The sequence below is a fragment of the Cotesia glomerata genome, linkage group LG2 (assembly GCF_020080835.1).
Source record: "Cotesia glomerata isolate CgM1 linkage group LG2, MPM_Cglom_v2.3, whole genome shotgun sequence".
NCBI lineage: Eukaryota > Metazoa > Arthropoda > Insecta > Hymenoptera > Braconidae > Cotesia > Cotesia glomerata.
Genome location: NC_058159.1, coordinates 11,763,096 through 11,788,633, shown reverse-complemented (window position 1 = coordinate 11,788,633; position 25,538 = coordinate 11,763,096). Strand labels below are relative to the sequence as shown.

Genomic DNA, 25,538 nt, shown 5'->3' with positions numbered 1-25,538 from the left:
CTTCTCAGAAATTTCCTTTAATATCGGTGACACATCAGTGACACAAGCCGGACAGTAATCCTTAACCTTAGCGGCCGCGTGTGCCGTAGATGGTAAACAACATCGCACCTTCACACATGTGTTATGAAAGTAGTGTTTACAATTAGCAGTTGTTTGGACAGCTAATGCGGCGTCACTGATGACCTTTAGGCACAATCCACACGACATAGACATTGTCACAAGAATTTTGAGATGACAGCACAATATATACCAAACGCGAGATGGCAGCACACTTAAATTTTCTAATAGGTTAGCCAAAATAAAACTAACCTAAATCAGAAATTGCAACGGTTTTCTTTAAATACAAAATCCGTTCAGTAAGAAATACAAGCGATTATTATTTCAAAAAGAAGCCAGTATTCAAAAATATACTTTAAATAAATTGTCTATATCAGTAAACCACAATATCATTTACAAATAACACACCAAATGCACCAATGCAAAAACACGTCTGCACTATACAGCGCACTTGAATATGAGTACTCTAAAACATCATTGGCGCTTGCGCCTAGCTCGCGCCTGCGCTTAACTCGCGCTTGCGTCTAGAAACATCTAGTAAGAGAAAAGTCTGGAACAAAAATTCTGAATTTACTAATTTTCATTAAAAAATTAGCCAATTAATAATTAAAAAGAGTTTAACTAAAATCTAATTTCATTATTTTATAAATTTCATACATTTTGTCAACTCGAAAAGTGAATTTATGTAAAAGAATTCTCTTGAACTCAATCGAGAGAATTCCCGCTGAGATTTCAAGAATCCCGCCAGACAAGTATATAAGCCAGCCCATCTGACGCTGCGAGTCAGTCTTCAATTCAAACGCTTACTGTTTACATCGTGATATCAAGCTAAAATAAAAGTCTTCCACTGCAACGAACTTGTTTCAAAGGAAAGTCTTCTTACTCTGAGTGTGAAAAAATCATCTTAATCGGTGTGTTTATAACCTAGTCAAGGAAGCATCATCTTAGGCAACTTTTAGATGAGAAAATTGTCGCCCAGGGCACCTCCTCGTGGTGACAGTGGTAATAAGCATCGCTTGGCTAAGTCCCTGGTGTACTCTACACCGTCATGACAGAATGAAGATTCGAGAACATTGATAACGATCCCTCTGGAGTTCACCCTAGAGGAAAGATCATGCGAGCGGTGAATGTATCGGATGGGAAACGTTAGTCACCGGTACGAGGTTACCCCGAAGAAAATACTTGCTTCAGTTCAAATCACTGTGGGTCATGTAACGAATATTTGAGACGCGGAGATAGGCGACATTCCCTTCAAGGCCCCGAAAATATGGCAGCATTTGATTTTTTCCTGAATCAACCCAGTACTCACTCACAAAGTCCAATTAATCCTGTTGATGCTATTTGTCACGCTTGCTGGTATAAATTCCTCCGATATAACACATCAATATCTAAGCCATCAGAACAATCAGCACAAGCAATTCAGTTGAGTATACCCAGAGCTACGTATAGTGAACAAAGATGTGTTTTTGGCTGCAAGGAGTTTGGACGTTTCCGTGTGCCGGATGACGTTAGAGCCCAAGTTCTCAGAAACTTTAGATATTTTATCGGTGAGGGCGCCAGAGTATGCGCCTCACATAATAAATGTTATTGGTCTGAAGTTCCACCTGGAAGCTCAACGTTGTATGACAGCACCCATATTGAAGATATGTTAGACTTGTTACGACAGTCTTCTTGTTCACAACAGTGTAGTGTCGTGAACTTTGATTATATTGATAGTATGACAGATGATGACATACATAAATGGACAAGCTTGACAAAAGAACAATTCCAAGATCTGCTAGGTCGATTAAAGTATTTGCAAGAGCAGGAAAAACGTCATCTAGAAACAGCTCTGGCTCTATACTTAGGAAAACTGAGAACGGGCGAAAGTGACGAACGTCTTACTGATATTTTTGCAGTCGGCTCTCGTCGCACTTCTGAAAGGTTAATGTCGAAAACTAGAACTGCTCTCTATTTAGATTGCGTTCCTGTTTACATAGGTTTCGATAATTCAGACCGTGAACGAATTCTAGAAAGATCTACAGTTACAGCTCGTAAACTTTTTTTTAATGAAGGCACAAACGCTGCAATTGTAATCTGGGACGGAACATACATTCTTATACAAAAAAGTAATGACTATTCTTTTCAGCGTGCCTCTTAAAGCCAACAAAAACATCGGCCATTGCTAAAACCAATGCTATGCGTTACTCCATCAGGCTATATTATCGACATTTTTGGTCTCTATCCAGCTAACCAAAATGACGCTAGTATCATGAAACAGATATTAAAGAGTAAACCAGAGGTTTGGGCTCGAATAAAGTGTGGAGATGTCTTTTTACTCGATAGGGGATTCAGAGATGTTGTCCCCTATCTTCAACAAAGAGGAATTATAACCAAAAAATACAAGAGACTATTCCAAAAGGGCATAATCAGTTGGACACAGAAAGTGCTAATAGATCTCGTCTCGTAACCAAGTGCAGATACATTGTTGAAGTCATCAATAGAATGCTCAAAAGTCGCTTTCGACTTTTTAACTTCCCGCTAAAAAAATTGGAAATTTTCAAAAATCGGGAAGTTATTGGTTTTACCCCGTTTTTCGAAAATCGAGTTTTCATCAGATCTCGACGTTTTGAGATCCTAGGAAGCTCCCCTGATTATTTCCGCGAGGGTGTCACTGTGTGTGTGTGTGTGTGTGTGTGTGTGTGTGTGTGCGTGCGTGTGTTTGTGTGTGTGTAAACCTCTCATAACTTCTGAATGGCTCGACTGATTTGATCGCAGTTGGTGTCATTCGAAAGGTCTTCGCCAAACTTAGATTTCCTGTAAGTTGGAACCGATTCGGACCAATAGATTTCGAGAAATTCCAAAAAAAGTGAAAAAAAAATTAGTAAAACGGTCCACCCCAAAGGCCATCCCTGTAACTTCCCGCTAATTCCATACCTGGGCGCTTAAAATTGTACTTATGACGTTTTTGAGATTTTTGAGCTCAAAATATCATTTATGTGATATTTTGAGCTTCGTAATAATTTCTCACACGCTTAATTTCTTAATTTAATCATACCTTCGGTAACAATAATATAAAATTATTAACTAAATAAATACAATAATTAAATAATAATCGCCGCACTAATAACAATAATTGTTTCTATTAATTTTTAAGTAATTAACTAAAAATAAACTAAAATACTCAATTACAAAAAGTAAAATTTGGGTCATACCCCTCTTTCCTCGGAAAGAAAAGTGGTGAACTTGGTTTGCCACTTTTCTTTTGGTCCATTCTTCTCCCTTTTTGAAGTTCAGTAAACATCTTGTTGGTCTTTGACATCTCCATGGTTGTGAAAACGACAAAAACGCTATAAATGGCTTTCGCACGACATGTCATTCAGCTTACAAACAAAAAAATAATTTTCTTTTCACGGTTTCAGGTCAATAAACAGGCTCGGTACTAATAAACTATGTAACTAATCAGACTCTCGAATTTACATTTGGTATCTTTTGAAACTTGGGGTCTTTACTCGGTTTTACGCGGATCTTCTTTCGGTGTCCTCATCGCTGAATCTGGTTCACAATCGGGACCTCGGATGGATCTTCCTCACGGTTATTCTACGGTGATGCGTCGTGGTTCAAGTTCTGCTCATACTCGGCTTCGGATTCAACTTCAGGTGCCTGCCCACGTAGTGGCACACAGGACTTTTACAGGTGCCTGCCCACATAGTGGCACACAGGACTTTTTTAGGTGCCTGCCCACATAGTGGCACACAGGACTTTTTCAGGTGCCTGCCCACATAGTGGCACACAGGACTTTCTCAGGTTCTGATTTCAACGAGTTCTTCAACTTCGTGGCTATTTCAGTGACTGGTAATTCTTGATGACGGTGACTCCTACCTCCAGGGCATGGTCTCATCTTTGAATTGCTCAGAACACTGCGGACACTTAGATTTCGGTACTGGTTTTCATCAGAGATTCAAGGTTCTAGTTTCATCCTTCATCCGGTTGAACGACTTCTTTTCGACAACACATTCACATCCCGGCTAATCGCGTTTTGGAACGATTTTTTTTTTTCTCGTTCCCCAAGTTCCAAAAGATTTACAATAATATGAATTTACGATAAGTCATCTTTAACTACACTACGTGGCCCGTTACCATAAATTAATCCTGTCCCTGTTCGAGTGCCATCTGTAACGTCCACGTTTTCAGAAATTATAAAAATAAAATAATTTACTTGTCCCCGGCTCGAAATTTGCTCGCCGGAGTCCAGGGTCATAAACGGGGATTACATTATCAATAACAAAATAATAAACAAAACACTTCATTTTAAATAAATCAAAGAAAAAAAAGAAAAACCTCTTTATTGGCCTGATCATGTTAATAAACGATATAAACAATATAAACAAATTAAACACTATAAACAATACATTAGAACACTCTTTTCACACATACTCGCGGTTCAAAATCGCGAACTAACTGTCAAGAGCTGGTTCCCCGCTTCCCCAGGAGACTAGCCGTCACCCCTGGGCCTAAACCTCTACCCCGAGAGCGAATGGAGAGTGTCCTCTTCGCCCCCACCTACACGGCTTATGATCACCTACCGTACCTCAGCTGAAGGCTTCGGCACGGGGAGAAGCACTTTCATCCGGTCGGTTCATGATACTTACCTGGGCCTTGGTCAGACTCCAGGTAGAGTATCATCCTCTGGAATTACTTGGTGAAGAGTATTCGCCCGAGTAATTCTCCCGAGAAAGAACTGCTTGCTTTATCAAGCCAAATTTTGGCGTTTATCATTTTTTGCCTAATTCTCTTGTAACGAAAAGGAAGAGTCGTTTTAGACACCTATCCGGTGTCCTCGAACTAGCATTCAAAAATAATTATTTATTATTTTAATCGCAATTTCCTTCATTTTCTATCCATTCGTCTTGCCAAATTCTAAGTTTTTATTTTTGAAACTCAAATCTTTATTATTTTAATCGCAATTTCCTTCATTCTCTATCCATTCGTTTCGTCAAATTCACAATTTTTTATTATTTTAATCGCAATTTCCTTCATTATATATCCATTCGTTGATTTTTCATACTAAATTGTCCTCGGGACTTATAAAATTTTCGCTTACCTAATTTATTTCTTACAAAATAATAATCGTCAATTCTTTCATTTTATATCCATTCATTACTTTCCCATACTAAATCTTGTTCGGAACTTAGAATAATTTTCCCAGTCTTTTAATTTCTTTTACAATTAATTCGCTCGGCTTCGTAATAATTTCTCACACGCTTAATTTCTTAATTTAATCATACCTTCGGTAACAATAATATAAAATTATTAACTGAATAAATACAATAATTAAATAATAATCGCCGCACTAATAACAATAATTGTTTCTATTAATTTTTAAGTAATTAACTAAAAATAAATTAAAATACTCAATTACAAAAAGTAAAATTTGGGTCATACAAAAACCAGATGAGGGTCATAATATGGGCACAGCAGCCTACTGTTCGAAAGCCATTCTTACACGTGCAATAGTATTATAGTATTGCATCAACCCCTTCTCCATGTTTTTCAATGAGAATGTACACATTATACTTTACTTGATTTATATGTTGAGATCGTATACGCGCACGGATTAGCATGGGGTTATTTGCATCGATTGCATATCTTTTGAGATTGTTAGTAGTGGTTTGCCTACTTACTTCTATCTGATATCTTCCATCTGATTTAATATGTTCACCATAGTAAAACCTTGCTTGCTTCGATTGATAACTTCCTAGAGCAAGGATGTACAGATCTTTTTCACTAAGAATAGGAAACCTTTCAAGTGAATCTGCGCTCATTTTATCGAACTGACTTTTACGATGGTTGAGGTTATAGTCTTCAACAAGGTTTTTGAGTTTGTTAGTTGTGTTCAATCTAAAAACCGTTCATTCAGCTATCTGCTCTTCATAACCAACTTCAGAATGTACTTCTGTTTCATAAGCGCTTAACAGAACGCCTGCGATACGAAAGTCAGTCATTAAATGTCCCAGGGATTTATTTTGGAATGCATGATCAAAAAGTCGAAAGCGACTTTTGAGCATTCTATTGATGACTTCAACAATGTATCTGCACTTGGTTACGAGACGAGATCTATTAGCACTTTCTGTGTCCAACTGATTATGCCCTTTTGGAATAGTCTCCTGTATTTTTTGGTTATAATTCCTCTTTGTTGAAGATAGGGGACAACATCTCTGAATCCCCTATCGAGTAAAAAGACATCTCCACATTTTATTCGAGCCCAAACCTCTGGTTTACTCTTTAATATCTGTTTCATAATACTAGCGTCATTTTGGTTAGCTGGATAGGGACCAAAAATGTCGATAATATAGCCTGATGGAGTAATGTATAGCATTGGTTTTAGCAATGGCCGATGTTTTTGTTGGCTATAAGAGGCACGCTGAAAAGAATAGTCATTACTTTTTTGTATAAGAATGTATGTTCCGTCCCAGATTACAATTGCAGCATTTGTGCCTTCATTAAAAAAAAGTTTACGAGCTGTAACTGTAGATCTTTCTAGAATTCGTTCACGGTCTGAATTATCGAAACCTATGTAAACAGGAATGAAATCTAAATCTAAGTCGGATCTAATTATATCTGGTCAGATCTTATTATATCTGGTCAGATCTAATTATATCTGGTCAGATCTATTTATATCTGATCAGATATGGGATTGGAGACATAATCAGATCTAGTCATATCTGATCAGATCTAAACAGATATAACTTTATCTGAGTTGATAAAAACATTAGAGATGATCAGATCTAATCATATCTGATCAGATCTAAACAGATATAACTATATCTGAGTTAAAAAATACATCAGACATAAATAGTATATTACACATCTAGGGCAGTAAAATAAGAAATGTCTCAGATCACATGTAATTGTTGTCCGAGGCGGAAAGCCGAGGTCAATAAACATGTGATCTGAGGCTTTCTTATTTACTGCCCGTAGTGTGTATACTATTTTTCTCCTCGACGGAGGTGGAAAGCGGCATTTCCGTTTAGCGCAGAGGGACGAAAGTTGACGCTTTCCGCCCGGAGGTGAGAGAGAGATTTTATTATATCTGGCCAGATATAACTATATTTGTTAACTATTAATAAATACTTATAAAATATTTTAATAAATATACTTCCCTCCCGAATGAATATTAATTTAATGTTAAAAAATATTTATTAGAATTTAATGAATTAAATAATTGTCTTTGAATAAATTAATTTGTTAATAGTTAATAAATCTTTCTATCAGCGTACATTGATAATTAATAACTTGAAAATTTGATAAAAAATTTTGTTCATTACGCATCGATCATGGATACGATTTGCATTACTTGTAGTTATTACAAACTCTACTCTTCAAGGAAGCCTCGTGAGTAAACAGGTAATGAATTAGACTTTCAAGTGCCAGGTCCAAGGTTCGGTTCCAGCGCGCGCCGTTTTTTTTTTTTTTCATGGAAATAATTCTATATAATTATATAGGGCCATTTTTCATATATAATTATGTTTAAGTATATATAATTATACATAATCTTTTTTACCCAGGCAATTTAAAGATCTGACCAGATCTGATTATATCTGGCCAGATCTCGTCAGATAGAGAAAATTTAAAGATCTGGCTCGATCTGCCTTAGCAGAAAAAAAAAATTAAAAAGTTTTTTTGAAGCACCCTACTATCTACTTATATTATTGTATAAGTGTAATATGGTTGTGATAGAGGCATTTAAAGATCACAAAATTGCTTGACCTTGACGACTCGAGTATACAATACAACCTCACGCAGTTCGCGCTATGAGGCGTGCAATACTGTGATAAAAGCCAATGCAACTAACATAAAAATTGTATTTACATAAGGAAGAAATCTAGTCAATCTCGTGGTCAAAAGATGGCGCTTAATACGTTCCTGATGAATTTGAAAGAGGCTAATTATTTTGATGTTACGAATAAACTCAAATTCATTAAATTAATAAATAAATGCTAAATTAATAAAAATATTTAATTGTTTCTCTAGTATAAATTAACTATCCGAGCACATGCATGAGAGTGTAAGAGTAAATACATACAATTTCAAAAAAAATTTTTGAATTAAGAAAAAAAATAGAACGAAACGTCTGTCCACATTCGGATAGGACTAAGAACTCTCTATATTTGTTCAAGTTTTCTTGAGAATTTTTTCAAAAAATTCGAAGAGGGCATACATTTCGAAAAAATGTTTTTTTTTGCTTAAAACTATAAAAAAAATAGGAATGAATCACAGAAGATCAAAGAGGTATTTTTTTATTAAAAAAGCATTAAAAAACAAAAATTTTGAAAAAAACAGGACCCCGATAGCTGTATTTTTCGCGAAGTTATAGCTGTTTCAAAAAAAAAATTAAGAAAACGGTAGACCCTGAAGGCCATCCCTACAACTTCCCGCTAAAACCATATCTAGGCGCTTAAGATTGCACTTATGACGTTTTTGAGCTCTTTGAGCTTAAAAATACGATTTATGTGTTATTTTAAGCTCTCTGAGCTCAAAGAGATGGCTTTCCTATGCTCTTGAATTCTTCAAGCTCAAAAATCTTATTAAAGTTCGATAAAACATGATTTTCAAAGTTTTCAAACTGCTATAACTTCTGAATGAATCAACCGATTTTCACGCGGTTGGCGGCAATCTATGTAGTTTTCGAGCTTGAGAAATAATTCGGAACAAAAAATTAATCTGATGAAAAATTTCGGAGTTATTACAAAAAAACACTTTTTTCGATTTTTTGCGACGATATCTCATGAACGCATCAACTGATTTTGACGCTTTTGGTGGCGATCGATGCAGATTTTCAAGGTTGAGAGCTGATTAGTTTTTGAGGTCGATCAGTTCAGCCAATTCGGAGGCCAAACTTAGATTTTGAGTATAATTTAGACCGATTCGGATCAGTAGATTTTGAGAAATCTTAAAAAAACTAAGAAAAAATTTTTTTTCAAATGTGGTTTTTTCTGGATAACTTTTAAACGGCTTTACCGATCAATTCCAAAAACTGATCAGCTCTAGACAATGAGAAACTACGTCGATCGCCACCAAGCTGGTCGAAATCGGTTAATTCGTTCGAGAGATATCGTGAATGAAAGAAAACCGAAAAAAGTGTTTTTTTGAAATTACTTTGAAATTTTTAGTTAGATCAATTAAAACCTGAAAATTTTTTATGAAGCTGATAGAACTGCGTTGAATGACGCAAACCGCATGGAAATCGGTTGATCCATTCAAAAGTTATTGCGGTTTGAAAATTCCAAAAGTAGTGTTCTGTGAAACGTCTATCAGACTTTTGAGCTTAAAGAGCTCAAATGCATAAGAATACTATCTCTTTGAGCTCAGCGAGCTCAAAATATCACATAAATTATATTTTGAGCTCAAAAATCTCAAAAACGTCATAAGTACAATTTTAAGCGCCCAGGTATGGAATTAGCGGGAAGTTACAGGGATGGCCTTTGGGGTGGACCGTTTTACTAATTTTTTTTTCACTTTTTTTGGAATTTCTCGAAATCTATTGGTCCGAATCGGTTCCAACTTACAGGAAATCTAAGTTTGGCGAAGACCTTTCGAATGACACCAACTGCGATCAAATCAGTCGAGCCATTCAGAAGTTATGAGAGGTTTACACACACACAAACACACGCACACACACACACACACACACACACACACACACACACACACACACACACACACAGTGACACCCTCGCGGGAATAATCAGGGGAGCTTCCTAGGATCTCAAAACGTCGAGATCTGATGAAAACTCGATTTTCGAAAAACGGGGTAAAACCAATAACTTCCCGATTTTTGAAAATTTCCAATTTTTTTAGCGGGAAGTTAAAAAGTCGAAAGCGACTTTTGAGCATTCCATTGATGACTTCAACAATGTATCTGCACTTGGTTACGAGACGAGATCTATTAGCACTTTCTGTGTCCAACTGATTATGCCCTTTTGGAATAGTCTCTTGTATTTTTTGGTTATAATTCCTCTTTGTTGAAGATAGGGGACAACATCTCTGAATCCCCTATCGAGTAAAAAGACATCTCCACACTTTATTCGAGCCCAAACCTCTGGTTTACTCTTTAATATCTGTTTCATGATACTAGCGTCATTTTGGTTAGCTGGATAGAGACCAAAAATGTCGCTAATATAGCCCTGATGGAGTAACGCATAGCATTGGTTTTAGCAATGGCCGATGTTTTTGTTGGCTTTAAGAGGCACGCTGAAAAGAATAGTCATTACTTTTTGTATAAGAATGTATGTTCCGTCCCAGATTACAATTGCAGCGTTTGTGCCTTCATTAAAAAAAAAAGTTTACGAGCTGTAACTGTAGATCTTTCTAGAATTCGTTCACGGTCTGAATTATCGAAACCTATGTAAACAGGAACGCAATCTAAATAGAGAGCAGTTCTAGTTTTCGACATTAACCTTTCAGAAGTGCGACGAGAGCCGACTGCAAAAATATCAGTAAGACGTTCGTCACTTTCGCCCGTTCTCAGTTTTCCTAAGTATAGAGCCAGAGCTGTTTCTAGATGACGTTTTTCCTGCTCTTGCAAATACTTTAATCGACCTAGCAGATCTTGGAATTGTTCTTTTGTCAAGCTTGTCCATTTATGTATGTCATCATCTGTCATACTATCAATATAATCAAAGTTCACGACACTACACTGTTGTGAAGAAGAAGACTGTCGTAACAAGTCTAACATATCTTCAATATGGGTGCTGTCATACAACGTTGAGCTTCCAGGTGGAACTTCAGACCAATAACATTTATTATGTGAGGCGCATACTCTGGCGCCCTCACCGATAAAATATCTAAAGTTTCTGAGAACTTGGGCTCTAACGTCATCCGGCACACGGAAACGTCCAAACTCCTTGCAGCCAAAAACACATCTTTGTTCACTATACGTAGCTCTGGGTATACTCAACTGAATTGCTTGTGCTGATTGTTCTGATGGCTTAGATATTGATGTGTTATATCGGAGGAATTTATACCAGCAAGCGTGACAAATAGCATCAACAGGATTAATTGGACTTTGTGAGTGAGTACTGGGTTGATTCAGGAAAAAATCAAATGCTGCCATATTTTCGGGGCCTTGAAGGGAATGTCGCCTATCTCCGCGTCTCAAATATTCGTTACATGACCCACAGTGATTTGAACTGAAGCAAGTATTTTCTTCGGGGTAACCTCGTACCGGTGACTAACGTTTCCCATCCGATACATTCACCGCTCGCATGATCTTTCCTCTAGGGTGAACTCCAGAGGGATCGTTATCAATGTTCTCGAATCTTCATTCTGTCATGACGGTGTAGAGTACACCAGGGACTTAGCCAAGCGATGCTTATTACCACTGTCACCACGAGGAGGTGCCCTAGGCGACAATTTTCTCATCTAAAAGTTGCCGAAGATGATGCTTCCTTGACTAGGTTATAAACACACCGATTAAGATGATTTTTCACACTCAGAGTAAGAAGACTTTCCTTTGAAAACAAGTTCGTAGCAGTGGAAGACTTTTATTTTAGATCGATATCACTATGTAACCAGTAAGCGTTTGAATTGAAGACTGACTCGCAGCGTCAGATGGAGCTGGCTTATATACTTGTCTGGCCGGATTCTTGAAATCGCAGCGGGAAGTCTCTCGATTGAGTTCAAGAGAATTCTTTTACATAAATTCACTTTTCGAGTTGACAAAATGTATGAAATTTATAAAATAATGAAATTAGATTTTAGTTAAACTCTTTTTAATTATTAATTGGCTAATTTTTTAATGAAAATTAGTAAATTCAGAATTTTTGTTCCAGACTTTTCTCTTACTAGATGTTTCTAGACGCAAGCGCGAGTTAAGCGCAGGCGCGAGCTAGGCGCAAGCGCCAATGATGTTTTAGAGTACTCATATTCAAGTGCGCTGTATAGTGCAGACGTGTTTTGCATTGGTGCATTTGGTGTGTTATTTGTAAATGATATTGTGGTTTACTGATATAGACAATTTATTTAAAGTATATTTTTGAATACTGGCTTCTTTTTGAAATAATAATCGCTTGTATTTCTTACTGAACGGATTTTGTATTTAAAGAAAACCGTTGCAATTTCTGATTTAGGTTAGTTTTATTTTGGCTAACCTATTAGAAAATTTAAGTGTGCTGCCATCTCGCGTTTGGTATATATTGTGCTGTCATCTCAAAATTCTTGTGACAATGTCTATGTCGTGTGGATTGTGCCTAAAGGTCATCAGTGACGCCGCATTAGCTGTCCAAACAACTGCTAATTGTAAACACTACTTTCATAACACATGTGTGAAGGTGCGATGTTGTTTACCATCTACGGCACACGCGGCCGCTAAGGTTAAGGATTACTGTCCGGCTTGTGTCACTGATGTGTCACCGATATTAAAGGAAATTTCTGAGAAGTTAAACAAAAATAGATGTAAGAGTAGATAAGAACATTGGCTAAGTTCGGAAAAAAGTTGGACAAGTTTGATGAAACTATGAAGTCAGTCAATGACAAGGTTGAACAAACTGATTTCTCATTATGATATGTTGCAGAAGAAAAATGTCAGGATTTGGAGGCTAGAGTTTTTAAAATTGAGGAAGCTCAACCTGATGGTGGTAATAATCTTTTGGAAGAAGCTAGATCTATTGCGAAAAATATTGCTGATGGTGATTTGGAGGCTAGAATGCTGCAGATGGAATCACGTTCACTTGCGGATAAGTTAACGATTACTGGTCTTCCTGAATTAGATGGAGAAAAGCTTCCCAACGTCGTTGTACAATTAACGCAGGCTTTGAAAGTACCAGTTACCGAAAATGAGATTATCAACGCGGAACGTTTGGGTAGGAAGAGTAACAGGAGCCATCGCTGTGTTTGCGTCAAGTTCAATAGCTTGAAGCATGTTGATGAATGCATTAAAAGTATTAAAAAAAAACAAAGTAAAAGTTAGTACTTTGATGCCTGGCGTTCAGGTTCAGGATGCGGATGCTACTATATATCTTCATCGTAGGCATCCGTCATCTCTGTATAAGCTCCGACTCGAGGTTCGTAAAAAGTACCCGACAATTCATCCTAAAAACATTTGGATTCCGAATACTTCAGTAAATGTCAAGTATGCAAATGATGAACCATCTGTTAAGTTGAGACCTATAGTGGGAATAGGCCCACTGCGGGATTTAATCCAATAACAAATCATTGCTCCTTCACCATCTTCTATGTCCATCGTCTCATTGCAGAGTCCTTCGACTCGATTAAGTAATTTAAAAGTTTGTCATGTAAACGCTCAATCGCTCAGAAATGAGTGTCATTTTGAAATTTTTAAAGAATATTTTAGAGATCTAAGAAGATCAGGCATTGTTAAACAGAACAAATCACAAACTATTATAAAAGTTGACTTGAATGAATTAAATGAATTCTTTGCACGTGCGTCGGGTAATGTCATCGATTCAGATGTTGACACATCAGACATATTGTTGGTTGATAATAATGGCGATGAATTCACTTTCACAGAATTGAATACAGTAACAGTTAGAAAATCAATTATGAGATTGACGTCAAATTCATGTGGCTCGGATGGCTTTTCTATCAAGTCATATAAATGTGTGCTGCCTTTTTTTCAGCAAGCAATTACAGACCTCTTCAACGTGTCATTAACTACAGGAGTCTTTCCGGAGAATTGGAAGCTATCACATGTGATTCCTATTTCAAAAAAGGCTTATCTAGTGAACTGTGAAGATTATAGGCCTATATCGCTGTTGCCAAACTTGTCAAAAGCCTTGGAACGGTGTGCTCATGACCAAATTGTTAAATATATTAATGACAATAATTACTTCAATGAATACCAGACAGCATTTCGTGGAGGTTTGGGTACGCAGACTGACATTGTAAAGTTCTGTGACGATATAAGACAAGCGGTGAATGAGTCAAAGGTTTCAATTGCGATCTCGTTTGAACTTAGCAAGGCCTTTGATTCTGTTAATCACAAAAGATTATTATGTAAATTGTCATCTATGAACATGTCGAATTCAGCCGTTGATTGGATTGGATCTTATTTAGCAAACAGAAAGCAGTCCGTACGCTCTAGCGAAGGTAACTCGTCGTGGGAAGAAATTGTAAGTGGTGTACCTCAGGGAAGTGTGCTTGGTCCGTTATTATTCTCACTATACATCACAGATCTAGCTAAACGTTTAGATTGCCAATACTTATTCTATGCTGATGACTTACTGATATACCTTTCTTGCCATCTTTCTCAAATCAGTGTTTGTGTGAATAAGCTTAACGGTGAAATAATAAAACTCACAGATTGGTGCAGAACTAATCATCTAAAAATGAATCCTTCGAAGACGAAAGCTATTATTTGTGGAAGTAGAGCAAAAATTAGTAGTGATGAGTGCAGACTAGCCGACACAATCTTTGTGGAGGGGTGTGCTATTACTTATAGTAGCACTGTAAAATACCTTGGGGTGACTATAGATAGTACTCTCTCATGGGAGAATCAAGTAACAAATTTGTACAATCGCGCTATGAGTATTCTAGCACAACTAAAAATAAACAATGAAATATTTAGTGAAAGCTTACGTATTAAGCTAGTATCTACTTTAATAATTCCTCTCTTTGATTATTGTTGTGTGGTGTATACGAATATGCCAAACAAATTATCATTAAAGATACAGCGTAAATTGAATTCATGTGTTAGATTTATCTATAATGTACCAAAATATGAACATGTCACTCCATATTTCAAAAATTTAGGTTGGCTAAAGCTTGCAGCGAGAAGAGATTATTTCATTGCTTGTCTGTTTTATAAGGAAATTCGACTAAATTATCGGCAGCTATTCGGCTCAAAACTAGACTTTTTGCCTGTAGCACTATGTAGAGATGATGTCCGACAAGAATATCTTCGTATGCCGCAGGCTAATTGGGTCATGTATGATAATTCATTCTTAATTCATGGCATACGTATCTGGAATGCACTGCCAGCTGAGACTGTGGCTGTAGATAATTTGGTTGAATTTAAAAATGCTTGCTTCAATCACTTTTTTGAACATGACAATCAACAATTGCAATCTTTATTTTTGATCTTATTTAAATATTTTTTTCTTGTAGAATTATTATAACTTTAAATTAAGTTATTTGTTTGTATTAAATGATCTATTTGGATTTTATTACATTTGAAATTAAATCTAATTGTAAACCTTTAATTAGTTAAGTAATCTTGTAACCTATGTAAACCAATGTAATTTGAATATTAATGGCTTTGAGGGAGCTTAGGTTCCAGAGCCAGATAAAACTTTTATCTATCTATCTACTCATAAGGATCAATAGGTGGCACCAAAAATTTAATTTATGATTATTTAATAATTTTGAATTATAACCATGGTATCGCTCATGTTATTTCATTCTACTTTGAACAATAGCTCTGGTATATCCTTGTTTGTCACAAAGAATTCTAATCATGTACTTTCATTTATGTTACTACTAGAAAAGTTAATTAAATTTACCTTACGTTAGGTTTTAATGATAATCAAAATAATTTTATTTATTGAACAATAAAATATACCGTTTTTTGATAATTTACAAATTTATTAATCCAAATTAATGTACATACACTGAGCATGGACAGGCATGAACAGGCATAGACAGGTATGATCAGGCCTGAGTGTATTTAACACTCCAGACATGAACAGGCATTCAGGTCTGATCATTTTTTCCCGGGGAATTAATAACTGTTCGAGTTATTTGGCGTTAAAATCTGTAATTGAAATGGATAAACGGACAAAACATATCATGTGTTAAGTCTGACTTCAAGATTATATTCAAAAAATAAAAAAAAAGTTGAAATTAATTTATTATTTAATATTTCCACGTCGTGCATTTAATTTTTCAATGCTCAAAATCACAATACTACGTATCTGCATAACTTTACGTTATTTAGAAGTTGCAAGAAACAAAAAAAATTTTTTTTTCAAATTCAAAAATCATATTTTTGAAAAAACAAAAAACAAAGTTTTAAAAATTTTAGGATCTTTTAAGATTAGTACAAGGTATGATACAAAAAAAATGGAGACAAAATTTTAATGTCGACTCTCACTTTTGACGATTTACAAAAATTTTGAAATTAACAAATTTGGCTTTTTCCAAAATATTGTTTTTTTAATAGCCCCAAGTGCCCCCTTTCAAACAAACGAATGGCCATTCCTATATTCTGATTATATATTTATTATATATTTAGAGAGAAAACTTCTGACCCGTATTTATCTAAATTGAAAGGGGTCCATTACAACTATTGGTCGATTTGACATGGAATGACCCAAATATATTTAATCGTCATAGTCATTTCTCAAAAGAGTTAATTTTTTCTTAATTTGAATCTTACAAAATAGCTTCAAAACAAGAAAAGAGAAAAAAAATCATTAATTTTCGAGAATTCCAAGTAGAGTCGAATAAATCTAAAAAAAATGTGACAATTTTCAGAAAATTAAAAAAAAAAATTTTTCGTTGCTCATTTTACTCCTTTTTATAGTTTAATTTTTCAATTTTCACCAGTATTATGATATTGCTTCTGCGATGCTTTATTATTTACATTAAACATTATTTTCATGTTTTATAATGAAGAACATAATTTTCTTTATACGTCCTATTGACTTTAAGAAAAATTTTTATAAAACCAAAAGGACATGTACCATTGAAATACGCCCTTTTGGCGCTGGTAAATTAAAAAAATTTTTTTTACTGATCTTGACGTTTTGAACGATTCTAAGTTGATTAGCAAAAAAAAATTTTTTAAATCTTTAATTATTTTTATCATCATAAATATTTTAAAAATAATTAGTAGAAATTTATTAATATTAAAAGACTGATATTGTCGGACTTGAGGGTTCAAAATTGGACCTTTCGGTGAGTGTTCGGACCTCTGGGTTCAAAGTCGGAGTTAAAGAGTTAGGGGGTAGTCAGAGACACGAAAAAATGAGAATTTCCAGTATTTTTTTTTGTTGCTATTAAATTATGTTATTTTACAAAAGTAATAATATGGCATTATTACACAATGTTTTGACTTGAAGTCACGAAAATTTGGAAAAAAAAAATTTATAATTTCCAAAGTTATAGTTGGAATAGCTGTTTGTGTTGACCTAGTTCCAAAAAAAGGTCCTTGCGGTGACTATCATAAGTCCTTGAAGATTCATCAAAAATTAATCGTATAGAAAAAATTAGTTTTATAAATAGATTATCTTGGGCCTGATCGAAACTTTTTTTTTTTCAAAAATTAACAATATGGCGGTCTCAGGAAATTTTTTTCTAGATTTTCGGGAAAAAATCAACAGTTAATTGGTCATAAAAAATCGAAATTTTGAAAAAAAAAAAAAAAGTCCTTCGATCGGGCCCGAGTTTATTATGTATTCTAAAAGCTGTATAAATTTCATTAAAATCTACCGAGCGGTTTTCGAGTGACAGTAGTCACCAGTTCAAAAAACATAGTTTTGAGAAAAACGCATTTAAAGTTTCACATTAAATTTATGTGCAATGATACGCTCTTTGTTATTTATCGAATAACTCGAAAAGTAATTGTCGGATTAACTTCAAATTTTCAGAGAATATTTTTAAGATATTATACTTAAAGAAAATGCAAAATCGATTTTTTGAAAATCCTGACTACCCCTAACCCCTTAAAGGACTACAGGGCTCTCAGTCGGATCTATTCCGGGTTACAGGGATCTATATAGGCTCTGAATTTCGACTCGGGTAACTATTTCGAAAAATTTTGTGTTATGATCTGTATATTGTGTTGATAAATTTGTCACATTTTGATACATTATGTACTTATGATGATAGTCTTGGAGGAACTTTAGTTCTAAGATCAAGTCAATTTATTTATTAATCGATCTATCTATCTACATACAGAAATTTGATCGAAATATGAGCATATAATCATTAGGTTTGTATCTATCTCAAATTGAAGTTTCTAAGTAATGATGACAACAAATATTTTGTGTTATTCGGTGACTCAGTGGCGATTTTGACAATCAATTTTCGCTTTCAAAGTCTGTGACCCAAATTTGAAAAAAAAGAGTGTCAATTCTCGCCACAAGCCATAGGCTTGTATCGCAACATCAACGTTGTGGAAACATCGCTCCCTTTCGGTCTTATGACGTAAATAACTATTGAACCAGTGAATTTAGCGATAAAGTATGAAAAAATTTTTTAAAGGTCTATCTAAGAGGCGATATATAAATTCACTTTTCTGACCTAAGAAAGTTGGTATTGTTATATTGTCTGAGTTTGAAGTTAAAGATGATGTTATCTCTCATATGTAAGCCATTTATGACAGTGCTTTCGCGCAAAAATTACGTTAATATCGATTCAAATCAGATCAAAACTTTATCGACTTTGTTTCAGAATCAAATCATTTGTAAATTGATAGTTGACAAATATCTCAAACCTCCGAGTTGAAGTTCTGCTGATGCTTGAGAAGTGTCGTCTCCTCTCCTCACAACACACTGATACATTCCTCTATCTTCTCGATTGATTCCATTAAGTGTTAATGTTTCAGATTGTCTACCAGCACCTGGGAGTTGTCTTCCATCTTTAAACCAGGTAATGAAATGTTGACCGGCTTGAGAATGTGTGCTAACGATGCAAGTAAATTCGGCGTTACCACCAAGATGAACACTTAATAATGATGGTGAGACTTCAACGTTTAATGGTGCCATTACTATTAGTCTGAAAAAACAATATCGATGATATTAAAGATAATCATTAAAAATAGGTAAAAAAAAATTAGGAAAACGATTGACCCTGAAGGCCATCCCTGCAACTTCCCGCTAATTCCATACCTGGACGCTCAAAATTGTACTTATGCCGTTTTTGAGCTCTTCGAGCTCAAAAATACAATTTATGTGTTGTTTTGAGCTCTCTGAGCTCAAAGAGACAGCTTATGTATTCTTTTGAGCTTTTCGAGCTCAAAAGTCTGATAAAACACTATTTTTTGAATTTTCAAACCGCAATAACTTTTGAATGAATGAACCGATTTTCACGTGGTTGGCAGCATTCGATACAGTTTTTTAAGCCTCATAAAGAATCTTTAAGATTGAATGGATATCTCAAGATATATCTCGAACGAATCAACCGATTTTGACTGGATTAGCGGCGATCAACGTGGTTTTTCAAGCTTAAGAGCTGATTAGTTTTTGGAGTTGATCGATAAAGCCGTTCAAAAGTTATAGAGTACCAAAATAGGTTACTTCGGTTATTTTGAACTTAAACATCGACTATACAAGCTAGTATACTGAAAGTACCTTAGTTACTTGTGTGTATAAATAATAAATAATTAATTCTATTGTATGATTTTTATCACACGAGTCCACAAAAAAAAAATCTAGAAACCGGGTGACCCTAAAGGCCATCCCTGCAACTTCCCACTTATTCCATAAATAAGCTCTTAAAATTGTACTCATGACGTTTTTGAGCTCGCAGTAAAATAAAAATATAATTTATATCTTATTTCGAGCTCTCCGAGCTCATAGAGTTAGCTGTTCTAAGCTTTTGAGCTCTTCGAACTCAAAAGTCTGATAGAAGTTTAATAAAACAGTATTTTTTGAACTTTCAAACTGCAATAATTTCTGAATGAATGAATCGATTTTTACGCGGTTGGCAGTATTCCACGTAGTTTTTTTGAAATCTATGATATACTTTTGAACACAAGCCGATCGAACCGAAAATTTAAAAAAAATTTGGAAAATTCACTTTTTCTGAATTTTTTCGACAAAGATAATTCACGAACCAATCAATTGATTTTCACGTTTTTGGTGGTGATCGATGTAATTTTTTGGGCTCTTATAATTATTTGCTTTCATCAAAAACGATCCAAAAAGAAATGTCGAAGTTATGTGAAAAAACACACTTTTTTCGAAATTTTTGAAGTGAAACTTCTTTAGAATCGTTGTGATTTCAAATTCGATGAAATGAAAAAGCGAGTCGATAGAGACACAAACACGTAAATGTATAGGATTCAGCCGACGAGAGAATGAGATAGAACACATTAGACGTTCTCTGTCTCCTCTTTGTGCGACTCTTCGTAGCGTCCCCACTATCGTCTACTAAGCATTGTCCATATGTATGCTCCTGTGTAGTGGGATAGTCAGTATATCTATATCCATATCTTGCTCCAGGTCTGGGCGTTTTACGTGTTTATGTTAGTATGTGTTTAATACATGTGTTTGCGCCTGCGTACGAGTAAGCTTTAATATGAAGCAAGCGTGTTAATTGTTGATCCATTTTTATTTGTGGAAAAAGAAAACTCGAAAAATTACATTATAAATAGTAATAAGTGTTCCGCCGTATTAACAAGGTAGTAGTCTGGTAACTTATGCCTATTTTCATGACTTCTTTGGAGGGTGGTTTTTTATAGGAAAATAAAAATAAATTATCTTGAATATTTAGAGTGTTTTTATTTACACATTGAAAATATAAAAAAAAAATTTATTTGAAAAAATTTAATAGTTTATTACTATTATTATTGTCACTCGAAGTTGGAACCTCAAAAAAAATGCATGTGGGTGGCTCGGGTGGTTTTGGCTCTTGATGTTATCTGAAATCAAATATTCTTGATTATTCTTAATCTATAGACATGTCATTCTGGTCGGAACTATTGAAGTTGAATTTTAAGGGTAAATAACAAAATGGCGGACTTTGAAAAAAAAAGTCCTTTCATTTTAGGAAAGAAAGGATTGTAAAATAAAAAGTTAGGGGTGAAAAAAATTCTCGTTTGTACCGACGAGAACTATAAGTGCGTAGAACAGCCTGTTAAAATTTGAAAGCAATCGGTTCAGTAGAAAAAAAGTTAGGACCCGACCAGAAAAACAATGTTTTGAGAAAAACGCGTTTAAAGTTCAACAACAAATTTTCATAAGTAAACTTATACTTACGTCAGTCGTCTATGCCTAGAGCATATAATATGCCTTCATTCTCTTCATAGGCATCATTCTCCGCAACTTTGTCCGCTCTTCGAATCTTTCGGGCTTCTTTCGATGACATTGCTGTCACATTTTCCGCTTTTGCAATCCGAGATTTATTGTAAGATTTTGCAAACACGACAGCGCATGGGCCGAGCGTAACGTCCATGACTTCCAATATTTTTAGTACTGGGAAAAATCCTTCGTTAAATATACATGCTGCAGTGAATGCAGCAATTTCTAACGTTTTTTGGCCTACAAAAATATGTTTTGGTGCAAAAATCCAAACACAATAATTAAAAGCCTCGTTATTATTTTGTGTGTTTCTTCCTAAACATCTTTCCAAAAGATCATCTGATGACAGATCTTCGTAAATTGGTTCCAAAAGATTCGCAGTGTCTTTATCGAAATCAGGTGGATGAACAAACGTATCTTCATGACCTTCAGATTTCAATTTTTGATACTTGCACCAGGAATCGGGACCCTCTGGGCAATAAGAATGCTGGGGCTCTTCATTAGTTGATATCAAATGATAATAAGTTGCCCATATAGCTTTTCTCATATTTTCAACAGAGTCTTCATTTCTCATAATAGCTAAGTCATAATAAGTACTAAGTTTGATCATTAATTTATTAGTTAGTGTTAGACTTTTGGTAGCTTTGGTGCTCTCGGTATCAATGGTATCCTTCTTTGGTGTTCTTGTTTTTTTTGGTGTCGTCTCTTTCTTCGGAGTTACTCCTTTCTTCGCTGTAACTTCTTTTTCTTCTTTATAATTTTTCTTCATAAATATATATATAATAGGATAACAGAGTCAACCCAGGTATAAAAAATGCGCGCAAACAATAGAAGGATCCAAGCGGTTGCAGCTGCCGGTTGACCTTAAAGGTTGGACTTTGAGGCGCTCTAGGAAACTCGTTATAACTCCCAAAATATTTTGAATTTCTGTCTGAAATTTTCACAGTATATTTTCAAGACATTGTACTTTCAAATGAAGCAAAAAAAAAATTTTCGATTTTTTGAACCCAAGTTACCAGACTACTACCTTAAAAAATATAGTTTATATGGAGAGACTGTTTATTTTTAACTTCCCGCTAAGAAAATCGAAGATTTTCAAAAATCGGGAAGTTATTGTTTTCACCCCGTTTTGCAAAAATCGAGTTTTCATCAGATCTCGACGTTTGAAGGTCACAGGAAGCTTCCCTGACTATCCCCGCGAGGTTGTCACGGCGTCTGTATGTATGTGTGTGTGTGTGTGTGTGTGTGTATGTGTGTGTTTTTTTTTTTTTTTTTCCCTTAGGGGGGGGAATCCTTTTTACGGATTCCAGGCGTAGCTGTTTGGCCTGGATATGTGGCGACTCGACGCAGCGTCATACTAAAACTCGACGCTAACGCCCCTACCCACTAAACCCTAAACCCCTTTCCTCTTTCCTCTAATCCCTCATGGAAACCGCCGTTAGGCATTACTTCGTGGGGGGAGGATATAGCGACTGCTCTTCCTTCTGGTAACTAGGTATTATTTTACCTTTCTTCTAGTTGTTGTCATTTGCTCTTTTTCTTTCGATGGAACGCAAGTCTATAAGGACTTCTGTTGCAAACGTGTTTGCGGCGATCCAGGCAGCCTCTGATGACAGCATTGCTTCTACTATTGTCTCTGGTTGGATTTTCTTCTTCAAGATCATCTCCAGCTCATCGCGCTGTGGGTAAAATCGTGGGCACTCAAAGAAAACGTGCTCCGCGTCTTCATTGATTCCTGGGCAGGACGGGCACTCCGGTGAATCATCATGCTTGAAGCGGTGAAGATACGTCTGAAAACATCCATGTCCTGACAACATCTGCGTCAGATAGTAATTGACCTCGCCATGACTCCGGTTTATCCAAACGTCGATTTTCGGTATGAGATGGTGTGTCCATCTTCCTGTTGTCGCGGCGTCCCACTGCGATTGCCATCGTGCGATGCTGTTCTGCCGTTCTTCAGCTCTGAGTTCCTCGGCACTTAGTGTGGTTGACCTCTTTCGTTAGTAAAGGTTCCGTCTTTCCTCAGCTAGATCTCTAAGCGGCAGAGTTCCGGAAATGACACACAATACTACTTCTGATATCGTGCGGAATGCACTGGCTAGTCTTACAGCGCTCAGTCGATATACTGGTCCAGCTTTTCTCCATGATTCTTGCAACTTCAGCGCGTCTGCCCAGATGGATATTCCATATGTGAGCACCGATGTGACAACTGATGATAGTAGTAGTCTCCTGCTCTGCTTTGGGCCTCCAACGTTCGGCATCAGTCGTGCGAGACTAGCCCTCACTACTGACGCTTTGGCACTGACGTATTCCACTTGCTGTTTAAAGTTGAGACGGGCATCAAGTATCACTCCCAAATATCGGATGTAAGGTTGTGATGTGATTTCTTGTTCGCCGACTTTCAGCTTGATGGTCTCTAACACTTTTCTGCTGGATATAAGCACTGCCTCAGTTTTGTGTGTAGCCAGATGCAGGTTTACCGTATTCATCCACTGATAGACTCGCTCGAAGGTGATGTCGTACATGTTGTTAATTTCGTCAAGGTGTTTAGCGACGATTACTACGGCTACGTCGTCTGCATATGCTACGAGTTTTACACTTCTTGGCAATTTCAATCTCAATAGGCCATCGTACATGATATTCCACAGCAGTGGACCAAGTACAGAGCCCTGGGGTACACCTCCGGTAATATCGTACTCTTTTAGACCATTCTTCGTGTCGTATTTAAGAACTCTATCGGTGAAATAGCTGGCTACTATTCTACACAGGTATTCTGGAACGTTTTTTTCTCGAAGAGCTTGCATGATGCAGTTCCAGTTGGCGGAATTGAAGGCGTTTTTAATGTCTAATGCCGCCACCAGGCAATACTTCTTTGTGCCACCCTTCCATCTGGTTCCTGCGATCGCTTCTTTAGCCGTGCTAACAACCAGATTGATCGCGTCCAGGGTTGATCGTCCTTTCCGGAATCCATACTGGTTGTCTGCCAGGAGTGGGTCGACTACTGCATCTATTCGTTGATGAATTATGCGCTCAAGTATCTTACCCGCCGTATCTAGCATGCAAAGTGGTCGGTAAGATGACGGTTCTTCTGGTGGTTTCTTCCCTTTAGGTAACAGTACCAATCGTTGCTGTTTCCACTTACGAGGAAAAGTCCCCTCCTTGAGGCATGCATTATAAGCGTCTAGGAATAATGTTGGAGCTGCCTTTATGATGGTTTTCAAGGCTAAATTAGGGATTCCGTCCAATCCCGGCGCTTTATTATTCCCTACACGGTTACAAGCCTCCAGCAGTTCTTCTTCAGTGACAGGTGGGATGTCGTCCAATTTGCCTGGTGCCAACTGGTAATCGTAGTTGCGTTGCTGTGGAAACAGTGCAGTGACGATTTTCTGAAGAAGTTGAGGACACGTAGGTGATGGCATTTGTTGTTTTTTCAGGTGGGTCATAACCACCTTCTAAGGCCTACCCCACACGTCTTTATCCACCTCGTATATAAGCTCTTTCCAGCATCTTCTTTTGCTCTCTTTGATGGCTTTATTCAGTTCACGACGCGCCTTTTTATACTCTGCGATCAGCTCCACTGAGTTGGGCCGTTGATAGCCGCGCTGAGAGATTCTTCTTTTCTTATGACACTCTTTACGGAGGACGCTGATGTGGTCGTTCCACCAATGCACCGAAGGTCTCGAATTTATGCCACGTTTACGAGGCATACTGGCATCACAAGCATGTGTTACTCTCCTCATCAGGTCCTTAGTCTGTTCTTCTGCACATCCAGTGTTGATCGGATCACCATCGAGGGCTATTAGTAATGCTTCTGGGTCAAAAGATTTTACCTTCCAACCAACGATGTTAGACTGCTTGACTGGTCTCTTGGGGTTCTGGTCGCTTGATATTTCCCAGAATATCGCATGATGGTCGCTGGCAGTGTAGATGTCCAACACTTTCCAGTTGCAGTCGCCTCTGGCAAGGCTATTACTGACAAAAGTGAGGTCTACAATTGAGCTTGCGTCACCTTTGGTGTAGGTCGGCGTATCACCACTGTTGAGCAAAACCACATCTAGTGTAGTAAAGGCCTCCAGTAGTGCTTTCCCTCGTGCGTTTGTATGTTTGCTGCCCCAGTCAACTGCCCAGGAGTTGAAGTCTCCGGCTATCGCTACTGGATGGTATTGCTTCGCATCTTCGGTTAGTCGATCCAGGAAATCAGTGAAGTCAACAATGGAGAGGCTAGGTGGTGCGTAGCAGCTATAGAAGCGGATGCCTTCTACTGATACTGCTACAAAGCCGGCATTGCTGTTGTCGACTGCATTTTGGAAAGAAATCTTGCCACATGACCAGATGACAGCTTTGGATGTGCTGTCAGATTCTCAGGGTTGGGTACTCAGGTGTTTATATGGCTCTGCTATCAGTACCAGCTCTAATCCTCGCACGGATTGCATGAGCAGGTCATGCGCTGCTTCACAATGGTTGAGATTGAGCTGCAATATCCTCATGCTTGTTTGTTCGTCAACTTCTGGAGCGCCT

At 36.7% G+C, this 25,538-nt stretch overlaps 1 protein-coding gene across 1 annotated transcript in view; it reads right to left on the bottom strand.

Moving 5' to 3' along the window:
• LOC123258725 (Down syndrome cell adhesion molecule-like protein Dscam2) overlaps nucleotides 1-25,538 on the bottom strand; it is a gene marked incomplete in the record, with an annotated part of 496,366 nt that overhangs the window by 280,964 nt on the left and 189,864 nt on the right. Inside the window, 1 exon segment of the mRNA XM_044718910.1 lies at nucleotides 18,494-18,774. Within this exon segment, the coding sequence (XP_044574845.1) occupies nucleotides 18,494-18,774 (281 nt within the window).